General features: G+C 36.9%; 1 protein-coding gene across 20 annotated transcripts in view; it reads left to right on the forward strand.

Moving 5' to 3' along the window:
* DMD (dystrophin) overlaps window positions 1–16,848 on the forward strand; it is a 1,191,992-nt gene that overhangs the window by 1,020,554 nt on the left and 154,590 nt on the right. For all 20 annotated transcript variants that reach the window (XM_049835325.1, XM_049835324.1, XM_049835302.1 and 17 more), the window contains one exon: window positions 5,580–5,726. In XM_049835325.1, coding sequence (XP_049691282.1) covers window positions 5,580–5,726 — 147 coding nt within the window. The remainder of the gene's footprint in view (window positions 1–5,579; window positions 5,727–16,848) is intronic.

A 16,848-nucleotide genomic window follows, 5' to 3' on the forward strand; every position in this document is an offset into this window, starting at 1 on the left:
CTTAAGTAGTGCATCTAGTCAGGCCTATGGACCTACAGACCAGGAAATCTGGGGAGGAATATACTGTAGCAGAGACAACAACATAGCTTTTGTAAAAGTAGGTGTGCCTTACATCTCCTAGTGTGCCTTGAAGGAACCATGAGCATATCGATAAGGGGCTATAGGCCATTTGGGGTTCCACAAGGATTTTAAGAAGATCTTCCAGCAAAGAAACGTAGTTCCTGTGAGATAACGGAGAAGGTCTTCATGTGGATAAATAACCAATTATCTGGTTATTTCCCATAAAAGATGGAAAACAAAAGGCAGAGGCCAGTTTTCCCAACGAGCGAGACAATTGTTAGTGCTTCAGAAGGTCTACTCTGTCCAGCATGTACATAAATGAGCTGGAAAGGAAAATTAATAATGCGGTGGCAGATCTTGTTGATGATACAAACCTATTCAAAGTACTTAAGATGAGAACAGATTGCAGATAGCTGTAGAAAAACCTCACAGTACTGACTGGCAGCAAAGTGATGGCAGATGAAATTGAGTGCTGATAAATCTCAAGCAAAGCATGTGGGAAAAGCTATCCCAACTTTCCGTGCACAGTAATGAGCTCTCCTTTAGACCTTTAAAACATTCCTTTAGCACTCACAAAAGAGATTGTGGAATTGTAACAGACAGTCCTCTGCTCAGGACCGTTCAGAAAGCCAAATGAAATGCTAGGATTTACCGAAAAAGCAGAAAATACCATGATGCCGCGGGGTGAGGCCATGTTGTACCCATATCATGTATATTGTAGGCCATGTTTTGGGTCCCCAATCTAGAAAAGATTACAGCAGATTAGATAAAAGGTATACAAAGGCAGAATAAGTGGAGTAGGAGTGGGGTTTGTCTTGTGTGATTTCACACCTGCCGGGTAGCTGCCTGCATGTGAGCTAGTTGCCTAGGCTCCCAATATAGTCAGTGAAAATCTGCTCAGTTCAGTTGCAATTCAGAATGCGATTCATGCAATCCTACAGTAAAACCTTACGTTATGTTCAACTCCTGGTTTTGATTAGCTATTGAATATAAAGGGACCATGTGGTGACTTGCTTAGATTAAATGCCTTATAGATACCTATATTTAATCAAATACATCTTGGTCTTTGTATCTTAAACATGGAAGAAGGAAAAAATCCAATGGAGGGCTTGTGGAATCTGCAATGGAACAAAGGAAGTCTGTTAGGAATGGTTGATCACTGTCTCTCCTGAGCTAAGAATTAGAGACGGTCTCAAGTGGGTCTCGAGCCATAGGTTTAAAAAAAGCAAAAAAAGGGGTGGTTCTTCAGCCTACATATTGAACTTACCATAGGGTATTTTGGATGATAAAAGCCTATGTTAATTCAAAACTCCAGTAGATAATTTCATGGAAGATGAATCCATCAAGATCTAATTGACATAGAAATACAGCTGCTGGCTCCAGAACCTCGGAGACACAAATTGCTGAGCTGGAAGAGTACAGCAAGGAGCAGGGAAGCTGATGCTTCCCCTTACCTTCTTCCCTGAGCAATCAATCATATTGGCTACTACCAGACAAGGCACTGGGCAAGATGAGCTTTTCATCTGACTGATTGTGTTCTAGACTTTTACTTTTGGGCTGGCTAGGGTGTCTGTGGTATGTGTCTTCTAGACTTCTCGCTAATTTTCCAAGGTGTTTTAAAATATTTTCTAGCAGGACTGTACGGATCATTTAAAATCCAATCTACCACCTGCAGTATCACATACCATTGAAATTCTTTCTTGCGTAAGGACAGTTATAATGAAGATAATTTGGGGCTGTTTCTCCTATCGCTGTTCACACTGAGAAGTCATTTACATCCCGAGCAATTTAATTGGTTCAAATAGGTCTCCTTGTGGTAGTGGTACACTAGTCACCATGTATATTTGTTTTTAAATTACCAACAATATAGTCCTCGAATTGTTTCTGATATAAGCTTGTGATATGTATAGTGTTTTTTATGCAGAAGGAAAAAAAATAGAAAAATGAATCAGTGTTATACTATACAAACTGAGTATTAAAAATATAAATATTTCTATAGAACATTTCAATCATACTGATGAAAATCACTATCCAGTAGAAATTCTAAATTTCTGCTTCTACAAATGACAAGTACCGTAGAAGACACAGATATTATTACTATTTATTAAACTTGTTTGAACACTTGTTAAAAAAAAAAAAAAGAACTCGCATTGAATTTCATTTACTCTAAACCAGAAACCTAGCTCTAGACTCATGTATGCTGACTGGTGGACTGGTTGTGGTAAATTATTGCTTAACACAGCCTTATAGTCACTGACCTTTTTAATCATAGGATGTCATGTGCCAAATCTTTCTATGGATAATTTTTTCTTTTCTGCCTACAGTTTTTAATTGTAAGCTTACTGGCATTAATTAGATAGCTCTGTATTGAGTAGCATTCTTTCTTTGTGGTTGCTGTTTCTTATGTTTTCATTAGTCTAACTAATACAAATGCTAGTACAAATTCAGGCTTAGTAATAATAGAATACAGAATATCAAATTTAAAGATGGTGAAAAAGCTATTGTATTTTATATGTTGGAAAATTAGCATAACGCTGCAAATTCAGTATCCTTGCAGCAGAAAAAGCAATTAATAAAGACACCGATTGAAGAGGGAGCAGAAGATAAGTTTTATTTTTCACTTCCATATGTATTTCTATGATTTGTTTTCTTTTCTTGTGACTTGCTTCTGTGCCTTAGCCTTTCTGCTTTGTAAAATAACTTACAGTCAAAAAACATGTTGACTAATTATGAAGGATCTTCTATTTCACCTTAATTTAGGTATAAAGATTGTGTGATTTACCTAATCACTTATGTCAATCTTCAAGTGAGACCAGTACTTTAAAGTCAACATTACAGATGCAAATAATTGGCCTGAAATCAGACAGATACTTAAGTACATATTTAAAAACAAGTGTTTTATAAGCTTAGGCCTGGGTGCTTTGCCTAAGCAACAAAATTTTCAATCAAAGCCTGATGGTATTGCCATACAGATGAATAGAAAATTAACTTGGTTTAATGCAGGAAGTGCATTAAAGTGCACTGTAGCGGGGGACCTGATCTTTGCCTTTATTCTATCAGTGTTTTTTTATTATATATAGATACATTTATTATATACGTATTTAAAATTTTATTATATATTGTTCTATGTATATATAATAATATCTATACATACATACACCTGTATATTTATATACAACATGGGTTTTGGTAACACTAGCTGAGAGGTGTTCTCTCGTATTGGAGACCAAGCAACACTGGAGGAACCAAGCTGACTAACAGATCACAGAAAAAAAGCAGCGAAGTAACTATTTGCAAGGGAAGTGTTCACACAATTGTATATGTATCTCTTCAGCCTTTGAGGCCTTTACCTTACAAGAACAAATACCTGTTTTCAAAGCATGTTGTTTGTTCTCTGAATTCAATTACTAACTAAAATAATCAGAGTAAGCACAGGTATAATTCTGTGGGGTAAAACCAAACGTGCGAGCTCTTTTCCTTTTCTTTGTATTGCAGACCTTGCTCCACATGACACTTTAAATCAGTATACTCTCCAGTAACGTCAGTTGTGTTCCAGTGGTATAAAACTGGTGAAATGGAGAAGTCAACTGTTACGGCATGAATTTGATGCATGCCTCTTCTCTCACGTCATGGCACTTGCATTGTTCTCTGTGCTTTCCCTTACGAAATGCACATTGCTTCTGATCGTGTATTTTACAGATTTATCATTACAATCATTCACTGCACATAAGTGCCACTTAAGTCAGTCTAACTCCTTATGTTGCAGGGTAATTTAACGTAATTAGTGGAAGTCGAGTCTGGTTTTGAAAGACATTTGAGGAACAATTTTTCAGTGATGTTTACCTTTAGTGCAGTTCATGGCATTGAAATGTCTGTGAATGTCTTCATGCTATTTACTCTTAAGATTCACTGAGACAGTGGATGGGCTTTTTTTGACCTTTACTGCATCACATGTTGATGAAATGATTACTAGGCAATAATCTCAGGTTATTTGATGATCTAAAATGAGATGCAGACCACATGTGGTCTGTATCAAAAATGCTGAGAGAAGGGAGCTAGAAAGCAAGACTAATATAGCAAGTAAATGATCCTGCCTTTGTGTGCAGACATCATATGGCAATAAAAAATGCTTCCAACTCCTCGCACACACACACAAACACACACACACACACACACACACTCACCCTCGGGTGCTGCATCTTCCCTCCGGCTCGACCCTAGGGTTCCCCCGAAGCAGAATCTCTAATCAAGGCCTTCAAAACAAAAAGCGTTATTTATTCTGTCTATGGTGCACAAATTTCGACAGCTCAAACTGGGTGCCTCCGGGGAGGAACCCCAACACGAAAATCCCTGGGCAGTTATACCCATACAATATAAGTTCCTGCCCCTCACACCATAGTCTGGTCCAACAGTAATATTCGGGTCTGGGGTCGTCTTCTCTCTCCTCGGGTCCTTTTTCTGGGCTCTAGGTGGGTTCTTTTCTCTTTCCTGTTTTTTAGGCCAGTGGTTACTATGTTCCTTTTCCTTGTTCAAACTGGCTCTGGGGCTTTCCGAATCTTCTTATTCCTCCAGTCAGAGAATAAATAGGTCAATGTTAAGCAAAAGCATTAAGCAAGCTATGAGCTCTGCTTTATCATGAAGGACTACTTTTAAGCAGCTAAACAGAGTCCTTAAAGCCCTCCAAAACTTATCAAAGGCCTCTATAACTTATATACATTCCTGTGCTATTATAGCCTCACAGTTTTATCCCATTATTGCCACGCACTGTGTACGTCTCGTTTGGCTGCGCTCCGCATGCTCACATAGCTCAGCTTTGCTACCTTCCACAACAAAAATCAAGAAACTTGTAACTTGTAGCTTGTGGTTTTCACATATGTGGCTAGACTGCTCTTATGCATAGTTTTAAAGGTTATCTTACAAGATACATTGATTTACTTTTTCTGAAGTATGAGTCATGTAGGCCAGTTTGAGAGTGGTACCAAAAAGTTTTGGGGTTTTGTTGTTTTTTTTTTTTTATTTTTGTACTTCCCATTACTAACCTTTTATTTGTAACACACAAGATACTGAGGGTAAGATCATGGCCTTAGTGCGGTCTGTAATAGTTTTGTCATTACTTCTTTTTTTTCATTTGTTGTATTTGAGAACAGCAGTCTTCCTGTGTTAAACAGCACGTATCGCTCCCGTCTACCCTGAGGCACACGTGCTACGCACACGTAAAGGACGAGGCGGGAGAGAAACATGCTCTGCAGCACACATCCCAGTGGGATTCGGGATTTGGCTTAACTGGCCAAAAATTGCTATGAAGGTTCCAAATTTGTATTACTTTGTGAAATGCTGGGCCTTACCCTCGAGACTTGAAGTCCATACAAAATTATATAGAAAGATTGTTGACTATCGTGACCAGTACACTCTTTACTTTCAGCTTGACATGGAATACCTTTACATTACTGATCAGCTGGTAGCAGAGCCAATAGTTTTTGAAGTTAGTGCTTATCTTTATTTATATTTAATTCACACAGGTTTATCGAGCAGAACTTGTACCCCTTAAAGAAAAGGTGCATCAAGTCAATGACCTCGCTCACCGCTTCGCTCCCTCTGATATTCAACTCTCCCAGTACAATCTCAGCTGTGTGGAAGACCTGAACACAAGGTGGAAGGTGCTACAGGTACATTTCCTATGACTTCTTTCTTTATGCTGCATTTAAGTAAATATTTTTTATTTCTGTGTGCTTATTTTTTCCCTGTGGAATAGCACCAAAGGTGTTGTAAGGCATGAAGAAGGAAGCAGGCTTTCAGTAATGGTGTCTCTATGAGAAAATAGGAGTTAAAGCTGATGCTGTATTTTCGTATGCTTTCGAATACTTTATCAAGTAGAAATCAGGTAACCCAGTTTTTCACGTGGTTAAAGTTCTCATACCGTTAAAATACTTAATAGTTTATTTACCTTATAATATTAATATTTAGCAATTCTTCCTGGCAAATATATCGTGTGATAATTTCTTTTAACTAGCTTATCCATGTCTTACAGATATGGAATATTCACATAAGACAGTTTACTTCTGCTGCTTCATTCCTTTTACTATTGTTTAAATCATTTTCAGGAGAAGCAGTTCTAAATAAATTCCTTGTAGGCAGATTAATGATTCTGTGCAGTGGAACCTTTAAAGTCACACCTATAGAACCAATTATAACATTACAAAGCATTACATTCATTCAGGTAATTAGCAGGGCGTGATACTGCAAGTAAAGCTGTTCAGACAGGGATTTTATAAATTGAGCTAGAAAAGCCAAAAAGTCTGGAAGACGAAATGAGTATTGCCAAAATGTTTATCCCTCGTATGAGAGAAATCACATCTGGTTAGTTTTTTTAAAAACAAAGGCTGATCGAGTTAACAAATTTGCCGTGATTCATTGAAAAATACCTTATTTCACTAATAAACTAGTTAACTAAGTTTCAGTGGTTCGCTGAAATATACTTCATTACTTCAGCAGGAAATAAGGGACAGCGGGAAGATTTTTCAGACTAAAAGCACTTAGGATATGAAAAAGTCATACAAATCTGAGAGAAAGCCCGAGATAAATGTTTTCTTGTTATCATTCATGAAAGCATTAAACAGAGGTCCAACTTCACATCGTTTAAAAATACATAGGGCAAATCACATGTTCACACACATTTCAAAGATAATACGCTTTTTTTCCACGGAGCACAGGAAGCATTGCGAACAATTCACTTTTCATTGTAAATTATTGCCTCAATTTATCAAATCCAGATTATTTGGAAAACCGTGTTTCATCTTCCATTTAGATAGATGCTTGGAGACAGTATGTCAGAGTGGGATGCTAGAGCTGATAGAACAGATAATTAATTGGAATATTATGGTTTACCGTCTTTTTTCGTATTTACCTAAATGTCATCTGGAAGATACGGAGAGCAAGGTGAAAACACTCAGTAGATTTTTAAACATATCCTGAGGGGAAAAGACATAAGTAACTTTGAAGGATTATCATGTACAAAAGTCCAAGACGTGACCCCTGGGAAGAAAAGCACATCTGTTCCTATAATATAATTTTTCTACTTAAGAGGGAGCAGAGTTTGAGACATTTTGAGAGACAGAGCTCATTTTTGTTAGAATAGAATAGAATAAAGTAGTTCAGTTGGAAGGGACGTACGACACTGATCTAGTCCAGCTGTTCTACATATGACGTCTGCTGGACATTGACACTCACACCTGCGTGGCACTTTTTAGAGTATTACATACTGTTCTGTGTTAGGATTAGACTTACTTATGTATGACCAGCACTCCAGTTAAGTGTGATACTGTTTATAGAAAACTGAAATCTTGGCCACACAATAGGAAAAGCAAAAATACAAATAATTTTTGTTTCATGCAAAACCATTCTACTTCCAAGATAGGTTCCTATTCTTTATTTCTGGTTTTCAGTTTGAGTGCTAGGATTTTTTTTTATTCTGCCTTTTTTTTTTTTCTTTTTTGACTAATTGCCTTTCCTACACTAATGTCACATAAAATATCTCCTCAATACTTTAGTCCTTCCATCATTTTTTCTATTGATTTCAGCCTTCTATGTATTTTCATGTGTCTTTCTTTTACACTACCCATGTTTTCTCTTTGGCTTCTATTTATTCCTTTTTTCAGAAAGTATTTCTTTCTGTGTTCCTACTCTTCTCTGCCTTTCCCCATCTTACTTCCCTCATTTCTGTGATTTTTTGTTGTTGTTGTTCTTCCCTTTTTCTCCAGCTATAATGCTTCTTAGTTTACTTGTCATTTTTTTCCCCTCAAAGGTTAGATCTCTCTCTTTCCTTGCCATATTCCTAATGGGGAAAATATTTCTTACCGATGTATCCCATTTCCTAGAAAATATCACTGCAGAAAATCATAAAACAGAGGATTCTGTGCTATTGCTTGCCAGAAAGATCTCCATTCTTGGTTATGTGTGGGAAAAGTACATAAGGACATAAGGTTTATCAGATCTGAAATAACGCTGAACTCTAGCGTTATGAGAAAGTTGCAGAGCATTGTGTAGAGGATGAAATAATGTCTTGTTTGTTGCTTTATTAACATTGGGACTTCCATAAGATCAGAGGATGTAATGTATCCTTGTAAGCCAAATCTTACAGAGATTTAATATTATATTCATTTTACAAACATAAGAATAAGGCCAACCATATTCAGTCATTTGGGGTATTGCACAGTGGTTGTACAGTGAGATTAGTACTATTAGTGAATAGTATCAAATATTGCTGCAGAATCTTCCAAGGACTTCATTTATATTTCTGCAATAAGGCATGTTTGCCATTAATTTACCTTTTTTGTGTTCCGTTTTGGTCAATATACACTGGACTAATACTGGAAGAAAAAACGTATGGGAAGCACTCAATTACAGACTCAACCAACCCTAGTTTTGAAGTGTTGTGTGGAAGTGTATTCCATTAACAAAAGCTAATGCACTCAGCTCGGTCGCTGAAAAATGTATCATCATTTGTGAATTTTAAGCAATGTGAAAATAATTAGCTTCATGCCTTTAAAGGAGTAGTTTTGAGGAATATATGCTGTTTATTTTCCCATTTTTCTTAAACATGAAAGGAGATAAAATCTCTCCGGGGAGCTATTTGTTATGAATTTCACAAGGAGCTCTCATGTTCAGATCCTGCGTGCTTCAAACAGTATACGTAATGAGATCATCCTGGGGGAAATCATGTCTTGCAAACTCTTGCTTACTTCCAGTCGACATTTGAGGAGCCAGGGAGACCAGATGGGTGGGAGTTATATCCACTTCACTTTGGTCAGAGATCCGGTGGGTGTAATGCTGGTCAAAAGGCAGAGCCTCTGACATGTAAAAGAATTTACAAGTACCCCATGGGGAACATAGCCTTCAGTCATCAAGAAAGACTTTTTTGGTTTAAGGCAAATTGTATTTACTCTCATTTAGAATTGTACCTCTAATAAGCTGAAAGATGTAATAAGAACTGTCTTTTATCCAAAAAAATGCATCTTTTAAGAGATTTTGTCATGGTATTTATATTTCAGTGCTTTTAGTTTAGCAAGTTGTAATGAACTGTGGTCATTTGTGAGTGGGCGTCTGTCCATATCAGTGGGCCCAGCCTGTCTAGTTCGTAAAACTAAGCAACCTGGAGGAAACACATACAATGACTAGAGCTAAACCAGCCCATACCCGAGAGAGAGAGAGAGAGAGAGAGAGAGAGAGAGAGAGAGAGATTTACGGTTGGACTTGATGATCTTAAAGGTCTTTTCCAACCTAAATGATTCTATGATTTCTCTCTCTCTCTAAAACGTGACTGTAAAGAAGCATTAGCCCTAATTTCAGTATCGTTCCTAACTCCTCACCTCACCTTGAACCAGTAGCAAAGACTCTCCAGCACGTGGGGATTTGAAGATCGGTGTGGCACAGAAGTACGCTGCCTCTTGTTAAAGGGTCCAGCCACAACTATTATACTGTTCCCTCAAACAGCACTCTTTGCTCGCAAGAGCTGCTGAAGAAACAGCAGGCTTTTAATACCACTGCAGGCAGTTATCTAAAGTTGCATCAGTAGTTTTATTTGTATTCTGCTGAGGACGGGCTCTTTACTGAGCTGTGTAATGCACACTATTGTAATAAATATCACTGCAATGAATTATTTCAAAAACCAGCATCTTCCGGGTGCTTCACAAATATTAGCTGGTTCTTTCAATCTTTGATGAGAAATACGAATGAATCTTACCATCTCTGTTCGCAGAGGAACTAACATCGAGAATATAAAAGCCAAAAAGGAACTCCCTCCTTTCCTGAAGTCAATGTGAAATTGTGACTATGCATCAGGGTCTTGCTGGCCTCCATATGTAAATGTCCCACCAAATATTAATGATAGATGTTTTCAAATATTTGTTCAGATCCATTGAATCTCTCAAAAGCTGAGTCAGGGGCATTCTGGGCAGCAGTCCTCAGCTCACACCCCGCTTTTGATAGGGGATGGGCACCAGGGCAAATAAGTTGCATTAAAAGTTGTTGTTGAAATCCTCACTGACCTATTATAGTAGCTTTTAGGTTTAGGTTTTTTTCAATTTTACTTCACCTTCTCTCCTCCATGCCTTCTCCAAGAAAAAAATCCTCAGAAAAGAAGCAAAATAACAACAAAAAGGCACATGTAGAAGACATGTTTTTTCAGGTCTCTCACAGTTGAATTGACACAAGTTTATCAAATTCTCAGGTCCTTTTTTTATTTCTACATGCATAGCGTGGTAATGGTTTCAGGAAGTACACTTCAGGTCTAAACCATGTAATTAAGATTTGAATGTGATTAAGGATAGTGTCTCATAGCATTTTTCCAAAAGAAAAAGAAAAACATTTTCTGGTTCTTTACAGATCAGTTGTCCAATTCTTACTGCATAGGAATCTCACACAAGAAAGCTCTAGTCATATAATTAAACGGAAAAACTGCCTTAACTTTATGTGTATCTTACAAGAAAAAGTATTTATTCCAAATTAAACAGTGAGTGTAAAGTGGGGGTATGTTAAAAGTGGATAGATTGGCAGATGATGCAACAGTAGCAAGAAAGAAGTTTCTTCCTCCGCAGGAGACAAAGAATGTCATGTATATAAGAATGTGCCATATAAAAAGCAGTTAGACTTTTATATTTGAGCATTATTACCTTTCTATTACCTTAGCAGTTTCTCCTTCCACTGTGTCGTTTCATTACTTTTAATAATTGATTTGTTTCTGTTTGTTTGCTTTGCCTTTTTTAAACTATATTTTGACTTACATCATCTATAAGTAGCTGACAAAAACAGGAGATATCTTTCTAAATATATGGAGCCAAAATTCTAGCTCATCTGTAATTACACTAACTAAAGCATTACTAAAACCATAGTTCTTTTCAACCTTGAAATTTGATATTATTTTAGTAGTTGCAGATTTCATCTTCCCAGCAGAGGGAGATTTTGATCCTTTTTGGAAGTTGTGTTTTCCCATCAGACTCTTTAGTTAAAATGTTGTTTTGTGTATTCCGTGAGAACTGGAACTTCTGCCAAAACCACAGTTGTCATGGCTCTTTAATGGTCTCTTATTTATTTAATTGGCTATGCCAGTTGGCTTCAGAAGTCATGTGCCCAAGTGTTTTTCTTCATTTCTGTTAGCTTGAGTCTCAGTTTTGCTCAATATTTGTCTACAAAAATATACATATAGATTCATTTTACAGTCATTCATTCTTTAGAGATCCGATTTATTTATTTCTGTAAGCTAGTGGAGGAAGGCCAGCTATCTGGATTGGGATTCAATTCTTCTAATGAAGTGTGTGTCAAAAATTGGAAGGATTCCTTCCTAAATTAGGAGGACATCTTCATTGTTCTTTGTGGCATGTTTAGGGCAGTCAGTGAAAGAAAGCGTGTAAGTATAAATGGGCATGGTTATCATCAACAGCCATGCCAGCAGGAAAACTAATAAAACAATGTTAAAGTTATGATGTTCTGTGTGATGAATTTCAGTTTGTTGAAACTGTAAATGCTAGTCACTAGTCACTGTAGAAGATACATTCCTTTTAGAGTTTCCTTATCCTTTTTTGACTTCCTTTACTTCAGAATTTTGTCCTCTGTGACGATTTGTCTTGAAGAACCACACAGAAGAACAGCAATTTGCCCTACTTTATTCTCATTTCAATATGCCTATATAGATTTCTTTTGATGTATTTTTTTGTTTCTCATATGGGTATATATAAAAAAACTGACACGTTGTTTATAAGTACAAAGAAAAGCACTTTAAAATTATCAAATGCAAGAATATATGTTACACACGCCACTTGAATTTAGGACTCTGTTGTACAATCTTTGCATATACAAAATATTCTGTAAGAGCTCCAATTTATCTGGTTGATGGATAAATGATATGAAGAGAATGGGCATATTGATATATGTTAGTCTTGTTTTCTTATGAAATAAGCCTTGCGCAATTTACTTCCACCTGTCAGCAGTTCTAGATTACATTTGGCAGTCCACATCTATATGAGCCACACCAAACTATATTTAAGATACTGGGGGAAACTGAGTTTATGATACTGTTGAAAATATATTCACTGGAAACCAACATCCACTAGTTCGGTTGCTTTTTAGTCAAGCAGTTTTAGCTAAATCATTCAGTTTAGAGCTCTTTAACTTACTAATTTACTAGCCACCATTAAAACTATACTGAAGATGGATCCTTCATATTCTTTAATGTTCATGATCCCTAATACCTGAGCATCTTAAAAACATTAATTGAAATTATTTCTGTAAAAGTCCCTTTGACAAGGAAAGTGGAAGTTACATTTGGAGAATTAAAGCTCTGAGTTTCAGTCCTACAAAGGTGTGTAGAGTATGGGAGTTGGGTGTTTTTACCTTGATACTAAAATTGGACAGGTAGCTTCGGGTTTTTTTCTTATCCAAACTGAGACAATATGGCCTGATTTTTTTCAACATCTTTTTAGGTCTGTGACCTGATTCCAGTCAACTCTGTTTAGGCTGTTCATTATGAAAATTTGGAGGAGGGGGCTTGGTGTAGGAAATTGGGAGGGTGAAAAGCTGGGAAGTGCACAAACTCAGCAGCAGTCGGAATAGTGAAAGCAAACAAGGACAAACCAAAGATGAACCTTGCAATTACAAGTCATTCTCCAATCCTGACTTCCACATCACGGGTCCTTTTACTCGCCAAAATGTTATCAACTGTCAGACTTCATAATTCGTGGGTTAGATTTTCAAATGCAATAGAACAGGACAGGATTGCGTAGAGTCGGGTAGGGTAGGATACATTGTCAGCTATCTGCTGACACCAGAAGGATGATGAGTCTTAGCAATTTCTGGTTCTGCTCCATACCCTGCGGGGGATATACTCTGCTGACACAGATCGTCTGTCCATTCATGCCCGCTTGGTTTGAAGCGACGTTAAAGCAGATGTACAAAGTTTGCTTTGGATTTGGAACACGTTTGTTGCAGATAGAGCGCTCACAGAATTTAAGAGCTGTCCTGTAAAGGCGCTCTCTAATGTGATTTTCAGAGGCTTGTAATTCAATGAAACTTCAATTAATATCCTTGGAAGGAGTATAAAACCTCTTAGACTCCAAGTCCCAGTGCCAAAGTATTGTTAAAGGTTTTTAGAGGGGGAGACTCCCCAGTTTTGCTAATCCCTCCTTCTGAAATCCTGTGAATTTTTTTAGAAGAAACTTAATTTAAAGTGATAAAATCCCCAAGGTAGAGAAATAATGCGCAAATTTCCAGTGCAAAAGGTTAATGTTACCCAATTTTTTTTCCTTTGTTGAGTCATTTTGTGTCTTCCTGACACATCGATTACATATTATATCACTGCAGATATTTTTATGTCAGACTGTCTACTTTCAGGTTACAGAAAGCTTTTAGAGTCTTTAGGCTATGTGGTATTGTGTGCTGTTTTTTCTAAATCTTTTTGCTTCAGTAAGACTGTAAGCTAAGTAAGGTATTCTTGCCATTTTAGAAAGTACTGTTAACAATAGCATGTAAAATACTAAAAATGTCAGTAGCATTAAGTTGTGACATAGTTTTAAAACCAGCCATTGTAGGTGATTATGTGTGTCATTTTCAGAATATTTTCACAAGGTGCTCTCTAAAATTGCCATTGTAGATTTCGTCACACCTTGAGTAAAGCTGAATGTTGTGCCCTTATATAGAAAATTCTCGGCAGTGTGGAAGTCACGTAATAGTATGTTAACTGTAGAGGAGGGCACTTTATAATTAAAATGTCTGAACTCTTGGTATGTGTTGTGTGTGCAAACGTTTTCTATAAAGTGCTTCCTAATTTGGATCCACCTGGCACAACACAGGCAAAAGGAATTATTTCAAGATGCTCATTGCTCCTGTGGCTCATCTAAGCCATTCGATTCTTGTGCTTGCTGTTACTATAAAACACCGATACTGCAATAACCTTTAGAAATGCACCGTTTAGTTGCAGAACAAACGTAGTATAAATGACAGTTCTTGACCCAGAGCTTACAATTTCAGTTTCTATTCGTATTAAGTTGTTATTTCTTTTGTACCTGGAGAATCATAGCAACATCCAAATCCTGCGTTATGGAAATGAATTCTTTAGGGTATACTATTTTGTCTGGGAATCCTCAAGTGTGTACGTTAAAGATTCAATTAGTCTTTCTCTTCCGTTTTCTTAGGTGTTCAAAGTTGGTTCTCTACCACAGCTCAGTTTGTTTTAAAACAAAATTAATGGCATGACTAATTTGTATTAATCAATCTAGAAAAATAAGCCTAAGTCTAAGTTTGTAGATAATTTATTCATTGTGTTGATGTTGTCACTTTCATCCCTCTGATGTCTTATATTGCTCTCAAGCGTTTTGTGTCTTTTTCTCCCAATACCCTCATTTATGACTCTCTTTCATCTATAAAAACAACAAGTTCTGTCCTACTTATCTGACATATAGCTGATAATACAGCGCTGTTTCAAGAGTGCAGTGATTTTGGGGGTATTCAAAAGAAGTAGAAGAATGTGTCTTCCATAAAATGGCTTTGTGTTTCTTGTATATCCCAGCATTCCAGTTCCTTATCTCAAAACATCACATTTCAAATCCCGAATTGACTTTGACTGTGCTTTTGCAAGCCAAAGAGCTAAGATAACTGAATTTGGTTTGCACATCAGTTGTAGCTGGCTGCAATATATCCCTGAATCTGGCTAGGCTTACCTGTAAAGAGAAAGGGTTTGCATTTTCCTCATAAAGCCTTCATAACTTTCTGCAGCTGTGAATGACATGTGAAATACTGTCAGACCAGTATGGTCTGTGGCAGAAATCATTCAGGCTCCCTCTTTTAAAAAGTCAAGATCTAATCTTTTTTCTTTGCCAGTGAATAGGAGGTCAAATAAAGCAAATAAAGTTTCTGAAAGACAGAGACAAATCCAGTTTTATACTCACCACTTTTCTCTCTCTGAACGCTCTGCCCCCACATCGTTAGATTGCGCTCAGTAATTCCCCCAGCTGATGGGATAAGCCCGTGGTGTTTAACAGTGCCTGGTCGTGCTGATTATTTTAGCTTTGCCAATGACACTCTGGCATAATTTTTCAAATTATTTTAACCACCTTGTGCATGAATTTACATGTTTTTAGACAGGTATCCATTTATGGATCAGAAAAGGATGTTATGAAACTTGGTTAAATTAGAATGAAACTGTGTTGATTTGGTGTAAATCATAGTAGCCTTTTAATTTGACTGTAGTTCTGATAGTTTACACAGTCTAAAGGTCTGTCCCATTCCCTAGAAAATGGGGTCAGAAAAACAAATGCTATTTCATGTAAATTTGTGTTTATAAGTATTTATTGTTAGACAGGCCAAGGCCCCTGAATCACAGCTAATAGTGTATTTGTGATGTGAACTGCACTACAATAAGGGGAAAGGGCTTTGGACACTAACTATGATCTTATGTTATTCAGCATATTTATTGAAAGCGTGGTTATATTTAAGGAAAATGTGGATGTTGTAAAAGCTACTTCCATCACTTTGTGAAACTATTCCAGAAAACAAATCCCAGACTTTTTAACATAACATTGACATCCCATTATGTGGTATTCAGTGGTAACATTGCTCTGTCGAAGAAGAGGTACAGACTTTAGACTGGTATGTTAGAGCTTAAGCCATCATGGGCCATCGGCTTTGTGTGCGCTGCCATCCCTTACAACTGTCCCGACTGTTGTCCCTGCTGAGCTTGCATAGCTCGGATATCCTTACATGACCCAATAGCAACATTTGTGCCTTTTTGTGCCGGAAGAAAACCCCTTTATTGTACAGTTTATCAAAGAACATCCTAGGAAAGATGTAAAAGCTGAAAGAATAAAAAGCCTGAGTTGCTGTTTTTAGAAAGTTAATCAATTCTTAAACCTTTAGGTAGGAAATTTCATTTGTTCCTGATTCTTCTAGCTCTTTGGAGGAATAGTCCCCAAAAGATGTATTCACAGTTGTACACACACAAAGTAAATTTCATGAGCTCCCGGGCTATATTATTTACATGAGCAGTATATTCACACAGCAGTGTTACTGCTTAGAGATACTGTATTTCACTGTCTTTCTCATATTCAGACAGGCTCTAGCTTGCCAGAAATTTTTAATTTTTTTATTTATTTTTTTTTCTGAATGAGCATATAACTAACAGATGTTTGTTTTTGGCTCCATGTCTACATTCTTTGAAAGCTGGAGAATTAAATTGCTGACATTCAGACAACACTAATTCACATATCCAGGGAGCCTAATTTGCCATCCCTGAGATCCTGATTCCTGGTGTTCATGGGTTTAAAAACCATTTCAGTGACACAATATAAGAATAGGCTGGGGAGTTTCAATAGTGTGCTCCTGCTAAACATAATCACATTTTATAAACATCTGCGTCTTTACTAGTGTGATTCATCTCTAAGCTGTATACAGCTGTGTTTCCAGTTTCAATTAACACTCCCTTAATTGCATATCCATCTCATGTTACTAATTTAGTTAATTTATTCATAATTAAGAGTATTATATTTTCTACGAAGGTTTGTTGAGCTTAGTACATTATAAAAAATAAAAAAACCCTAAGGCTGAGGGATTTTGATTCTTGCAATAGTCACATGAGAACAAAAATGTCATTCACGTACCTAGAGAGGAAGACAAGATATGAAGGACAGCTTTTTCTCTTCTTACTGTGGAATGAGAAACCTTTGGAAGTGTTTTGCTTTGTGTTTGAAAGCAAATGACAGTATGAATGTGCTCTCTTCTCCTCGGTTTTACCATTCTCCCTTTTGC

This window comes from Accipiter gentilis, chromosome 32, assembly GCF_929443795.1.
Source record: "Accipiter gentilis chromosome 32, bAccGen1.1, whole genome shotgun sequence".
Lineage (NCBI taxonomy): Eukaryota > Metazoa > Chordata > Aves > Accipitriformes > Accipitridae > Astur > Astur gentilis.